General features: G+C 42.9%; 1 protein-coding gene across 11 annotated transcripts in view; it reads right to left on the reverse strand.

The window, feature by feature from the left end:
* Positions 1-1,554: 1,554 nt before the first annotated feature.
* BRSK2 (BR serine/threonine kinase 2) overlaps positions 1,555-20,582 on the reverse strand; it is a 323,594-nt gene continuing 304,566 nt past the window's right edge. For 4 of the 11 annotated variants that reach the window (XM_051622559.1, XM_051622550.1, XM_051622558.1 and 1 more), the window contains 2 exons: positions 17,089-17,136; positions 1,555-4,896 (listed from right to left, as the gene is read on the reverse strand). In XM_051622559.1, the coding sequence (XP_051478519.1) occupies positions 4,673-4,896; positions 17,089-17,136 (272 nt within the window). In that variant the 3' untranslated portion in view covers positions 1,555-4,672. The remainder of the gene's footprint in view (positions 4,897-17,088; positions 17,137-20,582) is intronic. The other 7 variants (XM_051622560.1, XM_051622551.1, XM_051622561.1 and 4 more) reach the window with 5 other exon arrangements.

Raw genomic sequence — 20,582 nt, forward strand, 5'->3', positions numbered from 1 at the left:
GGCCACAGCCACCCCCACGACACCCCTGAAAGACGATCGCTACTGCGATGCTCCTAGTACCCTTTTCCTACCAGTGTACACACCCTTCCTGCACACCACTATTCAAAAGACTGCCCCGTGGGAGAGGCTGCTGTCTGCAGGCCTGGGAAACAAGCCCTTGGGAGCAACTCCAGCTGCACCTCGTGGAGACGGGTGACAGCCTCGAACCGTGCCGCTGCAACGAAGAGGTGGTCGGGTGGTGACTATTCCTCTTGTGCACTCTAACAGGGCCTGCAAAGAGACACCACACCTTGCCCTCGTTTGCTGGCAGCCGCCGGGGACCCACCTGTGACAACGGGGAAGCTTCACTGGCCGTGCCTTCCATCTCCCCGGCCCAGCACGCTCCCCTGGCAGTAGCTCCCTGCGGCCGGGCAGCACCTGACGGAAGGTGCCTCGGTGTGAAGCCCTGCCCGCTCCCCGGGGAGCGACAGAAGGTGTGAAGCCCTGCCCGCTCCCCGGGGAGCGCTGCTCTGGCCCGGCCCCGCCGGCTGCCCCGCGGCTCTCCCCCGCAGGCCCCACCTGCCGCACTCCACAGCCCGGAGCAGCGGCCCTGCCCGCTCCCCGCTCCCCGCTCCCCGCTCCCCGCCGCCGGCCCCGCGGCTGCGCGAGGGGGACGCGCCAGTGGCCGCCCCGGCGGCTGCCTCAGGCGCCGAGGCCCCGTTCCTGCCCCCTGGCAGCGCCCGCCGCTGCAGGTGGGACAGCCCCATATCGGGGCAGCTCTGCTGGGGCCTTCCATGGTGTGACGGAGCGGGGCCGCTGCTGTAGGTGGCGGGGACACCGCGGGGCTGGGGGCCCAGATGCCCGCAGGGGAGGCTCCGCAAGCCTGCCTGGGCCTGCCACCTTTACCTGGCCCTGCAGGGAATCTGCCACGCAGGTCCCGGGATGTGCACCAGCCAAAAAACTCCGAGCCCAAGGGGCAAATTGCCAGGCTCTTGTGCGATATAGAGGTTACAAATCCAGCATAAAGGTGAACACCCAAAAGCTGAGAGATGTGTGACCGGCTGCAATCAGTCAACTGACAAAAACCCCTCTAAACCAACGCAAGCCAGTGAACGTGACTAAGGGTGTTGCAGGTGGTGAAATTCTTCCTGTGCTGAATCTGGAAGCAACGCGAGAAGCTCAGGTTAGAGGTGAGAAGGATCACAAGCAGCAGCAGTTTTCGATAGTGATTTCCATCCAGGTGAGATCTAGGGGGTGTGTGTGTGATTGCTTTGCTATTTGAATGTTTTTCAATGCTTACTGTGGAAAACCAGGCCTACAGGGTTGAGCTCTCCTTGCTCTTTGCCTGCAGGTGTCACATCTGCGCCGTGAGGCTGGAGCACGCTGGGCAAAGTGCTGCAGACCCCCGTGCTGTGAGCAGAACGTGTTGGTTCCATGGCCGGGAGGACACTGCCCCATGTGCTGGCCACCTTCAGCTCCTTTGGCTTAGAAAGCTGGGATACGGTGCGTACTGGGTCTGGCACTGGCAAGAAGTAGTTCCTTTCCATGGACATAAACAGGACACTCAACAGCTAGTATCTTTACTGAATGAATTTATTGGTTTTTGAACTAAAGTTGCTCACAGTTATTTAACAAGGGATACATCAGATTTTTCTGTCCATTTTAAACCATTTAATAATGTCAGTTTGTGTCTGTATATGTGTGTGTGCGCGCGTGTGTGTCTTCAAAGTACAAAATAGGAAGGATAACAAGAGGTATTGCTTTCATTTATTCTTATATCTTGTGTAAGTCATCCCCTTCCTGCTTGTACCAGATGGGTTTTGCTGATATAGGTATTTTTAAATTATTATTATTATTTTGTATTGAAATCCCAGCCTTTTGTAGAGGTACAATGTAACAGAAGCATCAAAATCTATACACAAGGGAAGAGAAAAGAGGGAAAAGAAGGACGGGGGTGATGGGAGGGGAGCTCAGAGGAGAAGCAGAGAGAGGGCGGAGGCAGGAAAGACAACAAAAGCAAAAGAGACTAATTTACAGCAATGTCATGCAATTAAAACTGCCCCCCTCTCCTGCACCCTTGCCTCCCCCCCTCCCCAGCCATCACCCCCTGGTGTCTGACATGCACACAGCAATACAAGAGAGAAAAGTTTAAGACCAGGGAAAATAAATAAATAAATAAATAAATAAATAAAACAATAAAATACAAGAAATCCCTCCCATTTTGGGGAATGGGGAAATGAGGCAAAAGTCAAAGGTCTTTGCCCCAGTTGTGTCTTTAAAAATTCTTTTTTAATCTTCAAACCTATGTACAAGTAAAACTGGTCCAAGAAGGGGAAAATGCTTAAAAAAACCCAAAACCCACCACCACCACCAACAAAAAAGAACTCATCCAACATTATAATTTAAAAAAAATAACCTTGCGATACAACATACACCCATAGGAACCCAACGAGCAGCAATTGAAGGTCATAAAAGAGCTGAACACTAATGCTAAGCCTACATTCTTAAAATCTCAGTCAAGAAGTACTCCTCACTGGGTTTTGTCTTCCATGGGTAAAACCACGTTTTGTTTTGTTTGTTTAACCTTTGAACTTGGGCCAGAATAAGTTACACTTGGTCACATAACTCTTGAGGAGGAGGAAAAAAGGCAGCAATTCTTCTTTCTCAAAGTCACAAGATGAACACCTACAGGGTTTCTGTGTCATTTTTCCCCCTCCTCCCCAAAATAAATAAGAATCAATGTTGCCTCTACACAGTTATTAAACAGAAGATATATCTAACAGCTTATTTTTTAAATATATATATATATAAATAACCAAGACCTAGTAACTGAAACACACACAAAAAAATAAGGTCCCCATCCACCCAATCCCACCCTCCTCCCCTTCAAAAACAAAAAACAAAAAATTTATAAAAATATCTTGCAGTAATTTTTAAAGTTTACAGTAGCTTCGTGATTAAGTCTCCCATTGCCCTGACTCCACCTTTTCTTGCTCTGATGAACTAAGTGCCAGTGATTTGCACACACACACACACAGGAAATAAAACCCAAGATAAGTCTCTTTTCTTCCTCTGCTTAATCTTCTTTTTTTTTTTTCCTTTTTTTTTCCTTTTTTTTTCCTTAGAAAAAAATCATCCAAGCCAACAAATGAAACTGATAACTTAAATAAATAATAATACTGATATCAATGCAGCACTAGCAACACAACAATTGCCTCTAAATGCAGGGTGTGGTGGAGGATCCAGCTGGCTGAAGAAGGTCCCAGCGTGGTGGCACATTGGCAGGGAGTTGACAGGGAGGTGGGGAGGAAGATGTCAAAGGAGGAGCAGCAGTAGCAGCAGCAGCAACTGTGCCTGGTGGTGGGAAAGACAGTCCTTGGCAGAGTCTTGTCCCTCTTCTTTGCTACCAGAAGTTGCCTTTTCCCTAAGTTTTAATGTTTTGTTTGTATGTGTTTATTCACTGAACCCCCTCTCCCTCCTAAGTTTATTCCTTTCCCCTTCCAGCAGGTCAAAAAACAAAATGATACAGTACAAAAAAAAAAAAACAACCAATTATTTTGTATATATATATATGTATGTATGTATGTATATTTATAGAGAAATATACACTCACATATACATGTATATATATTTAAAAAAGGCGGCAAAAGAAAAGGAAAAGGTGGCGGGGAGAAAAAGAAGGTTAAGAAAATCCCATGATGAAGCTCCCCAATATTGTCTTGGTTCAATGCTTAGTTTTTGAGTTGCTCCTGGCTGGTTTCTCATGAGAACGTGCTCTGGATTCATGGAACACCGCGCTCCTGCTACACCCTTCTCCTTCCCCACACCCTCCCCTTCTGGGCTGAGTTCACCTGCACGGACAGAGGTTGCCAAGGGTAGAGGTTTCACTCCAACAATCTGCAACCTCCTTTCAGCCCAGACTCTGCAATCCCGTGACTGAGCGGATCTCTCTTGTGGAGCACCAAAAAAGAAAAAGAGAGGGGGAAAAAAAATATGGCGTGCATTAGGGAGGTGTTTAGGGAGAAGTGGGGGAGAATCCCACTTCCTGAAGGGAGAGGGGAGGCTGGGAACCTCAAACAGGACTGGTCCTTGGACAGTCTACATCGGTTGCCTTCCGTCAACAAGTGTCCGCAGAGCACAGAAGGTGAAGCCGTGGCTGACATGTTAACTTTTCGGGATAATTCCTGGTAGCAGAGCGGAAACAAGTGGTGTTGTCAGAAACACAGAGAGAGCATGAACAGAACAAGAAACAAAACAAAAGAAAACAAAAAATAATACTACTACTACTAATAAAAAACCCAAAAAATCAGAAAGGAGAAAAAAAGCAAAGCATTTGAAAAAGGGAGGGAAAAAAACCAATTGAAAAAAACACAACCCAAGATCTGGTGAACTGGGTTTGTCAACTGTGCTACCTTTTCTTTCTTTTATTTTCATTCTTTCATTTGTTTGTTTTTGTGTTTGTTTCTGAGATATATATTATATATCATATATAAATATATATATGTATATATATACAGTCATTCCTTCATACAAAATTTGTCTATAGACATTTTTGTACTGTTGTGGCAAGGTATATACATCCTTCTAGTTTAGAGGCTAGCTTGCTAAGGAATATTCTTTAATTCTTTCTTGCTTTTTTGTTGGTTTTTTTTTTTGTGTTTTTTCTAAGTTATTTAATTTTTTATGTGTTTATTTAAGGTTGGTCTTGTAGGCCGACTGATGAGACCATCTTTGCCTTGTCTTTGCCAGCAGGGTACTTATTTTCTCCTCTAGACCCATAGTCATTAGAACCGGAATCGCTCCGCTTGCTGTTTGCGCTATGCTTGGTTGGCGTGCCGGGGGGATGGCTCACCTGCCCGTTCTTCTCGTCTGAAAAAAGTTGTTTAATTACGTCAAAGAAGTTACTCAATGGGCTGCCTGGGTACACAAAACAGAGGAGACAAAAAAAGAAGAAAGAGAAAGAAAGAGAGAGAGAAGAGAAAGAAAGAGAGAAAGAGAGAGAAAGAGAGTGAGAGAGAAAGAGAGCGAAAGAGAGAGAGAGAAAGAGAGAAAGGAAGAGAGAAAGAGAGAAAGAGAGAGAAAGAGAGAGAAAGAGAAAGAAAGAGAAAGGGAGGAAGGAGGGAAGGAGGGAAGAAAGGAAGGAGGGAAGGAAGGAAAGGAAGGAAAGAAGGAAGGAAGGAAGAGAGAGAGAGAGAGAAAGAGAGAGAACAAACAAACAAATGAACAATGGGGTTTTTAACGAGAAGAACATGATGAGGAGATCCAGAGCCACGTGCGTGGGGGTGTGTGGGGGATGGAGACAATGCGCAGGAAGAGGAAGAGTGTTTGGGATGGAACACCTACAGAAATAAAGAGGGAGCATAAAGCCCGAAGGTCCTAGTTTCCTCCTGGCGGGGGAGCACTACTGTCTCACCTAGCAGGACACAGTAGTGTGTGGCCGAATTGTTCAATCTGTCACTTGGTGTCACTTGGCCACTCCACTCTGAAACATCATTGAACGCAATGCTGGATACAAACAAATCCCATTTTACTGCTGCTGTCACAAACATGGGGTATGGGTATGTGGTGGCCAGTTGATGTTTTGCAGCCTTGCCAAGCTCTCTGGCTACACTGGGCATTAAAATCTTAGCTTGCATTTTATTTCTTCCTGAGTATCTCCTTACTCACCTTCAGTCCCTAATTCTGAAGCACCTGAGTGCTCCAAGAGAAACAAATTTAGAAAAATGAATGATGGCTGACATGAGTATTGCCATCTGCATGTGTGGTTTGTGGCTTGTACTTGCAAGCTTCTAAACATCTTCAGATCCTTCTTACAAGACATACCTGGAAATGAATATGCCAAATGCATTGTGGAAGCTGGGTGTTATGCACCTAGCTATTTCTGGAACCTACCAGAGTCAAGAACTACTTCCTTGTTGTCCTGAGTTTATGTTCTCTCTACAATTCAGCTTTCAGGACACTGACATTCACTCTAGTGGAGTTAGGAGCCAGAGAGGCGTGTAGGGTTGCATCCTAGTAGGACAGGAAACTCATGAAGCCAGCCACTAGAGCAGGCTGCAGTATTAACATGGGTTGGGCACTATACATAATTAAAACAATTATACAATTTAATGCTGTTTGGACTTCCAGGTGTATGCTCAACCTAGTTCTGTGTCAGAGGATGTGTGGAAGCACACCTGAGGAAAGGCTCTCGGGTGCTACAGAGGGAAAGGGACCAGCTACTACTTAAAAGGTAGCCTTTTGGGGGCATTTCTAGTTCGTTTTAATTTTCTTGGATTAGGGGATTAATCCTGATCAGACATAGGAGGGTCACACTAAATTCTCTGAACATGAATATTGAAGGTGTTTTTTATCATACACCATGGAGGTGATGCCTGTTCATGATCATTAAAACCCCATTGTGCTTTTCTCAATATTGGGACTGTTTTCTCCATTCTTCTAACAAATTCAAATAATTTATATTCCACATAAGTAATTTAATTCTATAGCTCCCAGGAGGAAATAAGCTCCTTGTGTCTGCCTTCCAGTGCTGTGGAACCGTTGTTCCCTGAGATGGGAACATTCAGTCAGGAGGAAAGAGGTTTATTCATAGCAGAGATTGACATTCGTCCACAGTTGGTGGCTTGGCGATATTATATTTCCCTTCACTTAATTACAAATGTAAGCAAAGCAGTTGCTACAGCAGGCAAGTACTTTCTGGGCATGGTAACTTGTCTGTAGAGCTTGTTGAGTACTTTCTTATTCTCTAATGGTAAATGCTAGTCAGGCATCAACTGCTTTTATACAAAGAAAGAGGAAATATATAGTATTTGTGCCCTGCAAAACTGTATTACGTTACTATTTTTCCTCCTGCCCTGTGATAACCAGGTAGTTATGCTTTCCTCTTGATGTTAACAGGCACTGAGAAAAATAAACTGGCTGGCATGTACAGTGAAGGATGATTTCAATCTTATTAATTCCTTTTCTTCATCTACTGGCTGCTTTGTGGTTAACTTACTACTAACCCTGGTTCTGTCTTTGCATTCAGTTACACCAGTCCTACAAGCAAATGTCTGTTAGTTTCTGGAAGGGCATAATTCACCTAACTGACTGAAGCCTTAGAGATGCATCCAAAAAGCCAGGCAAAGCACGTATCTCCATTTCTGGCTAAGAAGAGAGGGGCTATTAAACTCTAGGTCAGTTTGGAGTCAGACCTCCATAAGCTCCACCTGCTTACTTCCACATGCATTCAATGCTTTGGAAAGGGAGTATCTGCTCCACATCTATGACTTCTATTTCAGAGACTTCCCTTAGGTTTGTGGGCACATGCTCTGCTCAGACTAATTTCTATCTGCACAGACTCATTTCTGTTTATTTTTAGGAGATTCTTTTTCAATGGAAAGAAAGAAAAAAAGAAAGCAAACACTCAGCCTTGAATGCAGGAGTGTGGACAGATCTGGTTCTTATGTGGCTTTGGACCTCTCATCTTCATAAGCAAATGGAGTCAGCAGAGAGAATGAGAAAGAGCACTAAAAAAAATGCGGGAGAGGAAAAGACTGCTCGGTTGGAAGAAAAGGGCAGGGGGAATATCTCTAGTTATTCAGCTGAGCAGTTTATTCAACAAGCTTACAGGGAAAGAAGAGGGCAGAGCAAGCAGGGCTCTGCAGGAATTGGGGAATATTTTTTTTTCATGTAGGCAGGGACAATAGACAAAAGTACAACTTGCAAGAATGGAGCAATAAAACATTTTGAAAGTTGTATTTATATATCTTGTATTTGCTGCATCATGATGCAGGATTTTTAATTGTTCTATTAAAATATACAACCCCTGTTTCATCCACCCTTTCTCCTCCCCATGCCCTACTGGCTTTCAAATGCCTGGAGATTTACTGCAGCAAAAGTATTTAGCAGTCTGCTTTTCTTTCCCTGTATCACTACTGGATTCCTTACAATCAGCATTTGCAGGTAAAATTTTTAAGGAACATAAGAAATCCGTAGGGATGTTTAAAGACAGCTACTGAAAAATAAAATGGGCCACTTCACTAACCCTTTCTTTCCTTTGCCTTTTATAGTATCTGGAGTTGTAATTAAATACTAGGCAATAATGCTGTAATATCCTGGAGTCAAAACAGAATTTGTCCTACACCAAATACAGACAATCTCTGCATTGATGTTGTCTACATGACAGCTTGTTAGCCCACTCCTGGGCTGGTCTAGATATTGGTCTTTGGGTAGACAAAAAATCCTCATGTTTTCCTCTGGAGATACATAAACATGGGTCAGTTATGCTGGAAGCATGAAAATGGTGGGCAGCATTGTTCCTCTTAGTTCTCAGTTCCCTTTGGGCTTATATATCCAGTAAAACAAGAGTTGAAAATGCAAGTGATGATGGATTAGAGTAGCTTTTTCAGCAATCTTCCACTCCTAGCATTCAGTGCAAGATGTGTTACAGGCTCTTAGACCTGTAAGTCCATCTGGGAGCCTCAGAAAGGTTGCCTCTCTTACTTCCCAAAGTGAGATGACATCCCATTTCCTGTGGACAGGGATGAAGGTTTAGCTCACTGAGTCTTCACATTTTCCTGGTATTTCATGCATCTGTAACTTAGGTTTTCTTTCCATTTGAGAGCAAATGTTCATCAAGACAGAGCAAAGAAGATGTGAAGGGTAGCAAGGGTGAGAAAAAATGAAGAGAAGGCTCAGAGAGGCAAGAAGGGGAGGTTCAGAGCTTTAGGTTTACATCTGTTAGGAGGAGATGGATTTGTGCATGTTTGAGTTAGACCAAGAAGCTGTATGTTGCAAGATGGAGAAGGGGAATGGGTTTGAAAACAAGCACTGGAACTTATGGAAGGGTCATGCTTCTGTGCAGCACTGTCACAGCCAAGTATCACAAAAGAAGTCAGGAAGAAACAGGGCTGGAGAGAGACAAAGAAATGTAAGGGAAGCTGGGTAAAGGTGGCTTTTATCAACCCTCACAGTATTTCATCTGCTGTTCTTAGGAAGTCTGGCTGACATTGACCTAGCCCCACTGGTGTTTGAGAACCAAAGTGGAAGTGGATCACCCAGGTAAGAGAGGAAAGAGAAAACAAGGTGATTCAGCCCAGGCACCAGAAGTGACACCAGAAGAGGATGCACATTGCAAAGACCCTTATCTAACCTTACAAAAATTCTCCCCTAACCTTTCAAAGGCCCTCAGAGTCCTCCACGGAAAATGACAGGTGGTGAACAAGCAGCTTCAGGACAAGCCTGGAGTCTTCAGTCACTGATTAGAGCCTGCTGTTCTGTAACATTTTAAGACAGTCAGGTAAAGACTTGGTCCTCTTTTCATTAAAGCAAATAGCAACATTCCCATTGACTTATTTAATGGAAGGAAATGCTGAGGCACCACTTCTCCTGTGAAACTGTGTCTCTCAAGTCTATGTATTTTTAATGCACTAATCTTTGTGGTTCTGAACACAGTTGCACAAAACAAATACGCCATCTGTGGGATTATCCTTTGCCTTTCCTTTCCATATAGCCTGAGAAATTTTGAGTTTCTGCATTTTTAGCTTAGGGTTTAGGAGAAAGTGAATAGGAAAAGATAGGTCTCTACTGGAAACAGACACACCCTTTGTCAACCTGACTGCATATATGCCTTCCCTTGTTGCTTTTGCATCCCGTCTGACTTCCGCCTGCCTCTCCAAATGAAATTTTCTTCCTATACTCATTCCTGTTTTTACCCCTTGTCTTTTTCATCTTTGCCTTGCTCTGTATTTCAACAGCAGCTGTGGCTTCATTGATTCATGTAACAAAAACCCAACTAACACAAAGCTTTGAAACACTGTCTTGATGAGTGATAATCCATTCATTTTAAAAAGAATTTGCTATTCTGACAGAGTTCTAGCCCTTTTTGTTAAGACTATGCTTTTTTTTTTTTTTTTTTGCCTGTTTGCTGTGTTTCTGTTGCCACAGTCCCCTCTGCCTTTGAAAGCAGAAGACTTAAAATATAGAACCTACTCCAAGAGTACATACAGTGCAAGGGATGTCAGAAAGATAGAAGTGGCCTATTCCTCTTTGTTTAGTTGTAATATCATATTGGGGTCTTTCTCCAAACTACAAGTCCTAGCCTAGGCATTGTACAAATACAATTCAGGGAGATGCCTCAGTAACCTCACTGACTACTCAAGGAGGCTAGAAATTTATTTTTTTTTTCTTCTTTAATGGTTAGATGTATGAGGCTTCCCTCTAGACTGGAGAAGGGTGACAGAAAGGCCAGTGCAATGTCTTGCTGGAGGCCATCACACAGAACTTCCTCCTGGTCTACGGACCCATCCTAGGCCACTTTAAATGAGCTGAAGAAACTGCAAAAGTCCCAAGATGGGTACCTGTCTAAAAACACAGGAAGTCAGGACAGCATTTCAAGAGACATGGCTGAGGTTTTTAGTGGATTTATGAATTGGCACAACACATTTTCCCATTAACTTTTTTCCCCAGTTAGTTACCTAATGGAACAGTTGTTTTGGTTTCATTTCCGTTTAGGACTAGAAAATGCAGACAGGGAGTCCATAAAACAACTCCAGTTTCTTTGCAGAATACCTGAACTGCAACTGCATAAAGTGACTTCCAAAGGTAACCATAGTTTATTTTCCAAGTCCACAGACTCTGCCAGTAAAAATGCCAACTGAAAACAGTGTTTGCAGAAGGAGACTGATGGTAGGAATTACTCAGATTATCACACACTGTGAGCACAGGTGTCTGTGCTACCAGCAGAAGGTGGGAACTTTCAATTGCTACACACCTGGGTAGATCTGAACAACCAACCTGACATTTAAAACCTCTGTAACCCACCCTTGTTCTTACTCCCCTAAAACATCCTGTTTCCTCTCCAGGAGAGTGGCCCATTATTTGTGACTAGAAAGGTGCATCCAGATGGCCATTCTGCCTCTATCTTGCACGTTTTCTCTCCCTCTCTCTCCCTCTCATACTCACACAGAGAAGCTGAGATGACAGCCTCTCTGGTCACAGACAATGTAAATGAGACAGGTAGCTATTGGGTAATGAGTAGAGAATGGTGAACAAAGGCACCAAAGACCCAAATAAATGAGGTGTATTTCCTCGCTGCTACCTTCTGCAGAGCTAAATAATTGATTAGAAAGCAAGTGTCCATTACTGGCCAATCCAGCACCAACACACAACATTCAAAAAGAAGAGACATGATGACAGGAAAAAAGGGCATCATGCATTTGTTTGGACAGCTGGTGGCACTGAAAGAGCAGGCAAGGATAGTGGTGGAATGAAGAGATGACAGATTCTGTTGTGGAATCATGCTGTTCCAGCAAATTCCTGGTAAAGGACCAACCCCGGAATTCTTTGTATCTGCCTGTCCTTTTATGAAGATCTGCCTGCACAAGTGTGTGCTGAGATGGGAAGCTGTTGACCTACATTCATAAAGCCACAGCAGATGATAGTATTGCTGCTCCACATTCTCTCAGAGACTTCTGCTGCTTCATTCCAATTTTCTGTCTATAAAAATGTCAGAAGAAAGGTTTTGGCAGTTAATAATATGATTTTGTCCTTTCCTGCCAGATGGATGTTCAAGTATGATCTTAAGGGTTTTAAGTTCTCTGACCTGTTACTAAGGAGAGAAACAACCTGTGTATGCTGGTGAAATGTTGCCTCCTCATTTCCTCTGAATCAATCCCTTCAAAATGTAGTTTAATATTCTGCAGAGTCCATCTCAAATTTAGCTTAATACTGCAAGCAAACATTCACTTGGAGTATCCTGAAGCACTGCCTACCATAAATAAAGTTCTGTGATCTTAAGAGAGAGATATCTGTGTTATCTGCAGTAGATATTATCACAGAGAAAGAGGGAAAGATCTTGTATTGGACAGTAAAAATCTAGTCATAGGTGTCAAAACAGGATCAGACAAGAACCAAATATTTAATATATCTGAATTAATCTTTAGTGCCATGTTGCCATTTTTGTTGCTACCTCTTTCTACAGTACAAAAACACGAGTCATGAATTGGAAAAAAAAAGTGTCCCCAACACTAGAATGAAGAGATCTGACCATAGTGTAGGGGGAGTCAGCCATCCTTTTGGACAGCAAAGCATACCAGTAGAATGGGCAACCATAACAGAAATGTGGTCTGAACTCTGAAAAATCTAACTTATCTTACCACGATCCACCAATTATGAATGAATATGTGATCTTCCAGGTGGATCTTGCAAACGACACTAAAATGGGTGAGTGTGTCAATCTGCTTGAGGGCAGGGAGGCTCTGCAGAGGGATCTGGACAGGCTGTATCGATGAGCCAGGGCTATTTGTGTGAGATTCAATCAGGCCAAATGTCATGTCCTGCACTTTGGCCACAACAACCCCCAGCAGGGCTGCAAGCTTGGGGAGGAGTAGCTGGAGAGCTGCTCAGTAGAAAGGGACCTGGGGTGTTGATTGACAGCCAGCTGAACATGAGCCAGCAGTGTGGCCAAGAAGGCCAAGAGTGTCCTGGCCTGCATCAGGAATAGTGTGACCAGCAGGACCAAGGAGGTGATCCTGCCCCTGTACTTGGCCTTGGTGAGGCCGCACCTCGAGCACTGTGTGCAGTTCTGGGCACTGCAGTACAGGAAGGACATTGAGGTGCTGGAGAGGGTGCAGAGAAGGGCAGCTAGGCTGATTAGGGGTCTGGAGAACAGGTCTTATGAGGAGAGGCTGAGGGAGCTCGGGCTGTTCAGCCTGGAGAAGAGGAGGCGGATGGGAGACCTCACTGCTCTCTACAACTACCTGAGAGGAGGTTGTAGTGAGGCGGGTGTTGGCCTCTTCTCCCTGGTGACCAGCGATAGGGCAAGAGAAAATGGGGTCAAGTTGCACAAAGGGAAGTTCAGATGGGATATTAGGAAAAAATTCTTCACGGAAAGAGTGGTGAGGCATTGGAACAGGCTGCCCAGGGAGGTGATGGAAGCACTGTTCCCGGAGGTGTTAAAAAAAACAGGCGAACTTGATGTTTTGGAAGATGGTTTAGTGGTTAGGGGTTGTAGGGTGGACGGTGGGACTTGATGATCTTGAAGGTCTTTTCCAACCTTGATGATTCTGATTCTATGATTTCCTTTTATCTCTCCTTTGGGTCACAATTTAGACTGAAGAATCAGCCACGCTCAGAAAGACCAGCAGGCAGCATATTTTTCAGAAATGCCAATTCAAAACCTATTGTTCTTACTGCCTCCCAGTGGTGGCAAGAGCCTTTCGGCTGGGAGGGCAGCACGTTTTTTTTTCTGCAGGTTTCAGCATCAGTGCCATCAGTTATGACTTTATTAATACAAATCACCAATCTCCTCTTCCATCAAATAGCTAGTTCATGAGAAGAAGGATTGCTCTAATTAAGGCAAATATGGATCAGGATCACTTCCAAGAGCACTAAATCCAGATATTTGCTGCTGCTAGTAACACCAACAGTCTCTAAATAAGCACTCACAAAGCTACATGCTACAGTTGCAAACCTAATGATATGTAATCTGTCTTAAACTACAAAATGTCTCCTAAATTCTCAAATAGCTCGGGATGCTATTGACATGGGCTTGCATCTGTATGAATCAAACTGTGATTGCAAGGACCTATGAAGAGAAATCTTTACTGCAATGCAATTGCTGTCTTTGCACAGAGAATGACTGACCACAGGGGACAAGGCTAGATGGCTCTGGATAGGAAGCTATGTCCAGTCCTAAACACTGGAAGCAATGAGATATTTACTGAGATACATTGGAAAGATATGAAAGGCAAATTGATTTGTTGGGCTTCTGCTTTAATCAGATAATTTTGGAGACAGCCACTGGAACTCAGAAGGATACATAAAGCTTTTTGTTTAACTCCGGTGCCAGGAATCAAGGTTTAGATTATATGTGGCAAGACAGGATGTTTAAGAATAAACACAAGATCTTCTGGCCAGCCTGTTGTCACAGGGTTATGGTCTAGGACTTTGCAGAAATGTCTGCCTAACACGACAGCATGATTTGACTGGAGCTGTACTTGTTATACATACTAATCTTTCCTTTCTCGTACTGAGTGATGACTCAGTTCCGTGGAAGTGCCACTGATTACTTAAAGCCATTCAAGTTTGTAAAGACATTATTTTCTGAACAAGGATTACTGAAATTGTACTGTGGGCTTCTGTGTGGTGTATAAAAATGGCTCCAGATCCAATATGCTCAATCAGCTTGCTTTCTAGTGATGCTTCCTAATTCCCAGCTTTGTGGTTGAAGCTGGGTGGCTTTCCAGTTCGTGTATCATCTTGATTTTTATTTTTAATGTAAAGGCTCTGCAGAACCTATTAGAACCTCATTGTCAATTATATAATTTATTCTTCAGTAAGAAAGACATAAATACCAGATTAGATGGTAGTAAACAGTTCTCTCAATCCTGCCTCAAAAGAAACAGAATCCAGCTCAGTCTTTTACAGCTGTGTTGATCTTATAAGGCTTAACGGCAGTTTTATCATGAAGTAGTAAAGCTTATTTGTCACTAAACTGATTTGGCTTTATATGTAGAAAAGGTATAAATAGATTGGGGAAGTCAGAAGGTATTACTTCTATAGGCAGTTTTCAGATTACAGCTGCATTTTAGATGTAAAGGTTTTAATTTCTACAAGGTAAATTTAATCTTATGAACAGATATGAAAAACTTAATGGAAACCAGTTTAGTCTGGCAAGAAAAATGAAAAATGCTCATTCCCCTGCTGAAATGAGTGGGAACATAAACAAAATATTCCACCCCAATGTGCATTTCAAGTTCAAATTATTTTCTTCTATTGTTAACTACTAAGAGTTGGCAGTGGTCTTCTAGTGTGCACAGGTAGAGTTGATAAAGCAGCTGTTGTCATTTGGATTTGAGCAGCTCCTATGACATACCTCTGCTCTTCAACATAAACTTCTTTTTCAATACCAATGGCTGTATGCAAAATCACTCAGATTTATGACAACTGCTAGCAGAACATGAGATAATATTTAAAGGACTAAATAAATTTGCCTTGCGGTTAATTACAACATTCAATGGTTTCTAGTGGGTGAAAAGATATTCCCACCAGAGTTTTCACATGACTCAGCCAGGCAAAAAGCATCTGATTAGCTCTTCCTCCTCCATTGTTAACTCTTTGGCAAAAATTACCCCCTGTGCTCACTCTCAGAATATAGAACAATTACAAGGTGAAAAAAATCACATAGTATAGCTTTTCTTACCCTTTGTTACTAAATAAACGTGTGTCAACTTCACAGAGGGTTCCCTGTCCTCAAAGTCTCAGAGGACAGCTTGCCAATAATATGCTAAAAGCTGGCATCATTCCCTTTTGATCCCCGGTCTAAACTGTGGGTGAACTCTCCTGCACACATAATAGCTCTTCACTCATCTCAGAGGGTGGAATTCTGCATGGTGCAGTCACTACTGTTTATGTTGTGTGTGAGCCCACCAACAGAATACGATTTAAAGGAAGAAGCTCCATGAAACCCCTATAACCCATCCTTTCTCTTCTCTGGATATATATTTGTGCTCGGTCTGTGTGGTAACTTATAAACATAATTTCCCTGCTGGCCTTTACCTTGTCTTCTTTGTCCCTTGTTGGATTAATGCTGACACTGTGGCAGGGCCTGCTCTCTCTATTCCTACAGAATGCAGAGTACTGGCTGGTTATCCATGTAGCTCCATTAACTTTCAGGCAATCAGTAGATACAGCATTTCAATATTTTTGAATTATGAGAATGCAGGATCCAGGCAAGAAAAAAAGGCTTGAGGGAGAAGAGGGATTTGCTGTCTGATGCCTTCAAGAAGAAGCTGGAGGTCTGCCTAAAACTTAAATGAGTCTTCAAGAAGAGATCAGAAATAGCGTAACTCATAAAACTCCAATAAGAAATCAAACGAGCTCGTTTAAGGGTAAAGGAAAAATCTCCCACCAGCAAAGCTGCAAGTGAAGTTAGAGAGAACTTCTGAAACACAAGAAATGGGCTAAATTCTGCCTCAGTCACACACATATAAAGCTAGTATTATTTCCACAGTGACAATTTTCTCTTGCTACAGATTACACAGCAACTTCACAACAACTTCCTCAGTTTACCAAGAAATGACACAGGAGTCCCAGGTCCAGCTGGAGAGCAGTACTAGCTGATCAGTGATCACTTCCTCAACAGCTTGTATTCCCTTTCACATAGATATCTGAATTCAACCTAGATACCAGAATGGAAATCTATAGAGAACGGAGTTCTCTTGTACAGAACCTTTCTATATAAGATAAAAGTAGTAAGTGAAAAATATCTCTTCTAGGATTTGGATATTTTCACTATTGTATTAGGAGGACTCAGTGGGGGCACAGGTAGTGAAAGGAAGAATACAGTCCTTGTGTGCATAGAGGAGAGGGAAGGCAAGGGACAAGTTAAACAAAATTCATGGAACCCCAAGCTAACTGAGCTGCAAGTTTTGCAGGAAACTCTCTTTATTCTCACTCCTAGCAACATTCTGAATCTCTAGTAGGTTCACTACTTCTCCAGCTGGAGAGACAACATCCTTCCCCAAGACCAGAGTGGAACTATGACAATTGACATTAGCTAAGTGTCTGACATAATATGCAGTATGTCTTATGGAAGATTTAAATGGTTCTTACCCCAAGAACATCTGGGGAAGAAGGGAGTGGATGCAAAAGGGAATAAATAACTTAACAATCCTGTCTCAATCACTAGCAGAAAACCAAGGGACACAGCAGCTAGCAGGGGAGCATTCAGCTTCACTGCAGAAAAGGGACTGAAGAATCATGAATCAAAGGCAGCAAGTAAACAAAAGAGGGGAAAAAAACCAACAGGAAAGAAAACCACTGGCCTGGGTAACAGTGAGGGAGGCAATCTGAAGTGCAACACCACACACTTGTGCTATGAAGGGGAAAGCTGTGGCAGAGCCTGTGCATCTGTGCATGGATGGGGAGGAACAGAATAAGGGGTATGTGCTTGTGTCCACCAGGTAAGTGACATAGTGGGCTGTTACGGGGTGGGTAGTCTTTAAAAGAGCGTGAGAGAGCAGGGATAGGGAAGGGGAACAGGTGGAAGGGACGGGACGGCGCATTATTATGTTGCTCAGCACGGGCTGGGGAAGGAGAAAAGGCAGAAGGGAAGGAAGTTCTTACCACATTTGGAAAGTCTGCCAGTCATCAACTCCATACAGTTAGTGGTGTCTGGATCACAGAACGGAAAGAGGAGGGAGGGAGGGAAAAACATAAAAAAAGGTTTCCATAGCTCTGTGCATAAAGTAGTAACTTAGCACATTATTACCTGAAGCAGGAAACATATACATATCTTGGCCTTTACACAACCCCAGCCAAATTCTGTAACCCACTGTATGCCAGTGCAAACCTGGTTCTGTGACTGTGAGTGGATGCTGCTTCAGTCCCACTGCTTTCACACACTGCTTTATCATAGTTACAGGTATTTATGAGATGTGGGAAATATTCTGCTACCTCATAGCCAACTAAAAGCCTTGGGTACACTGTTTCACCTGGCCAGCTTTGCAAGTTAGCCTGCAAGTTAGGAAATGCCCAGCCAGCTGATCCATGTACATCAAAAACCTGGAGAGAAGGAGGAAGTGCAGCGCTGTGCATATTGGACATGGCATGAGAAGGCTACTTACATACCTCAAAAATAACTGTTAGACCCCCAAAGGATAACGTCCAAGTCCTCAACATAACTCTACCTCTCATTCAAGTGTAGTGTCTTGCTCCTCTTGGTTTTAATGTCACTATTCACAGGCAACAGAATTACCAATAGAAAGGGTGGCAGAATCTGGCCATAAGACATTGCTGTCCACTTTGCGTATAGCTCCCATTACCACAGCCTCTGAGTGTTTCTTACTTAGGTGCGATAAGCAGAAGGAGCTCTACATATCAACTCTAAAGCAGAAAGGACCAGTCCTGCTGGATGCTTCCATCTGCAACCTGCTGGCAAGCCGGGTCTGTTGCTGTCAGCCAGGATTCCCTTGCCTTTGAGATCTAAATCATTGCATAATTGAGTGCCGGGCAATGTGGAACACCCACTCGATGTGGAGCAAGTGGCTAACAGTTAAAGCACTCAGTTCACTCTCAGATCTCCTCTTGCCTGGCATCTCGATGAATGCTCAGGTGTTCAAGTAATAGGCATATTAGAAACATGCACATATATGCTGAAAATCCCTAACTAGAGCTAGGAAGCTCTAATTGCTCCCTATCTGCTGAAGAGTCTGCAGGAGAGAGGGAAGAATAATTTCTCAGCATTCCTCCTCTTAAATACAAAGAAAAATAATTTCAAAAAAGGGGGTGAGCATGCTGGATAAGCTTAGGTAAGCTGGACCCATGGTAGAAGAGCATCGATATGGATGTTTTCTGATGCAGCCAGGCCTGTGCTGCATGCATTATCTGGAAAGGCATAGAAAGGGCAGGCTCTTGGTCCAGTGACACTGGTCAAAGCATCTAAACAGCAGTTTTATGTTCTCCATCCTTAAAGCCAGAGGTGGGCTGGCAGAGGTCAATGGGAGATGATACCTGTGGAAAGTCTCTCGGGAAGGCTCAAGATTGAGAGAAAGAGGGGAATAAGAAGGGAGGGGAAGGAGAAGAGAGGAGTTCAAGAACTATAACAAGGCATAAGAGGTATCAAAGAGCCCAGGAGTTTGACTTTTGGCTCATCTGACTGAGTGAAGGCAGATTAAGCTCACCAAATACATTTCCCCCGATGATGAATAACAGGTTTAAGAACTGCTGCTGATTGAGCCAACAACCAGAAGTCACAGTCATGAGTTTGTATAATTTTTTTCTTTAACAACTTAGAGAAGTTTGTTGTCTCATTCCTACTAGTGATTCCTGTCCAGCCCCCTCAGAGTCAAGTACATCTCGTTGTACTGCAGAGTAATACAGATCTATGGTGGTAGGGTTCAGAGCATTTACCCAATTATTAGCAGAATTTATTGTTTGAAAAAACACATAGAGCAAGGAAAGTCTCAAATATGACTGCAAGATTGTTACTGACTTCCACCTCTAACAGCGGGAACTTTTCCCTGAACTTTTCCAGACTGGCTGGCCACACAGTAACTAGCAGGCTGGAAACAAAAAAGGTAGTTTTTGGCTCATGTCAGAGTAGGTAAACTGGCTGGTCTCCTAAGAGTCCCCTGAAATTGGTATTTCTGTCTCCTTGTTAATTTTAACAAATAATAAAAAGTCTCCTTAAATTAATACTTCAGAATGCTGTCTTTTTTCGAAGTCACTTGCAGTCAACAAAGCTCTTTTAGTATTTAATGTACAGCTAATTTTGTAACAGGTCTTCATACCTTAATCATGTGATTAGAATATAAACTGGTAGATCTTCAACAGGAAAAAAGGATTGTAACAGGCTTTTTGAGAGTGTAACATCTTGGGGTAAAAAACTAAATTTGCAGGTTATAGAATTGGTTTTGATGGATAAGGAAAAACATAACCCTTTTTAAAAAAAAAATAAGACCATGAAAAATATCAAAGGAATGCTAATAAAACCTCTAATTTGTCTTTCTTAAAACTTCTATGCATAACTACAATTTGCATTGTATCACCATAGCCAGTCCCAGGAACTGCACAGAACTCCTTTTTTATTTTTAATGTTTATCCAAGACATGATTAGGTTCTTCTTCCCCCAATCCTAAGGAATAGCAAACATGAGCACACCAGAAACAGCAGCTCATACTGCATCTGTTGAAGGACTAACAGAATTAATATGCCTTCAGCTTATCTGTTATAATAATTAGTTTTATACTTTAATTTCCATCATATTGTAGCATCTGCTTTAGTAAATACTCTATATGATAAAATATGTAATAATTTTAAAGTAGATTTTTCATTCTAATTAGAAAGCTTTAGATTCTTGGCAGTCAGCTTCTGCTTATGGATCATCCATAACCCAGTGATTGTGGGAACCAGGTGTTATATGAGGTGAATAAATCCAAGGTCCAAGGGCCTTTAGCTGTCTAAGAAGCGCTGATGGATCACATAACTGTATTTTTAATGTGTGCTGTTTATTCTTTTACTTAAAGCATAGTGGCAGTGTCAGATTTCAATCCTTCTGATGATAAAGCAGTTCCTTATTTCCTAGAGACTGCTGGTGGTCACTAGTGCTTTGGATTTGACCAAGACATTTTCATAAATGACACCCAGTTCAGTTCATGAACAGATGGCAAATGGTTTGGTTAAAATAAGACCTTCCTTCAAAAAGCCAAACAAGCTCTGAATTCATTGAAAAATGCTAGTGTTCTGCTGAATTTTCTTTCCTGGTTTTCTTTTTTCTTTAATTTCTATGTTTCCATCCTATATAAATTTCACAGTCAAACTGCCTGTTTAGGATCCTCCTGATATCTCTGACACTGAGACTTGTCCCAGCCCAGGAAATTTCACCCTAGCAGCTACACCTCTGAGATCTCCAAATCCAGGGCTAGATCCCAGAGAGCACTGAACATCTCCTGCCAGATGATCACAGTCCCCAGTAAACATTTCCATTAAGGGAGATGATGTCAAGGGAGTCACCAGTTCCTCTGCCTCAAGGCAGTTATCATTTAGATTGGAATTCCTCAGTGTTTGGGTGCTTATTTGAAATGCACTGTTCTACCAAAACTCTGGAGAGCTTGTACTTT

The sequence above is a fragment of the Apus apus genome, chromosome 5, assembly GCF_020740795.1.
Source record: "Apus apus isolate bApuApu2 chromosome 5, bApuApu2.pri.cur, whole genome shotgun sequence".
Classification (NCBI taxonomy): Eukaryota; Metazoa; Chordata; class Aves; order Apodiformes; family Apodidae; genus Apus; species Apus apus.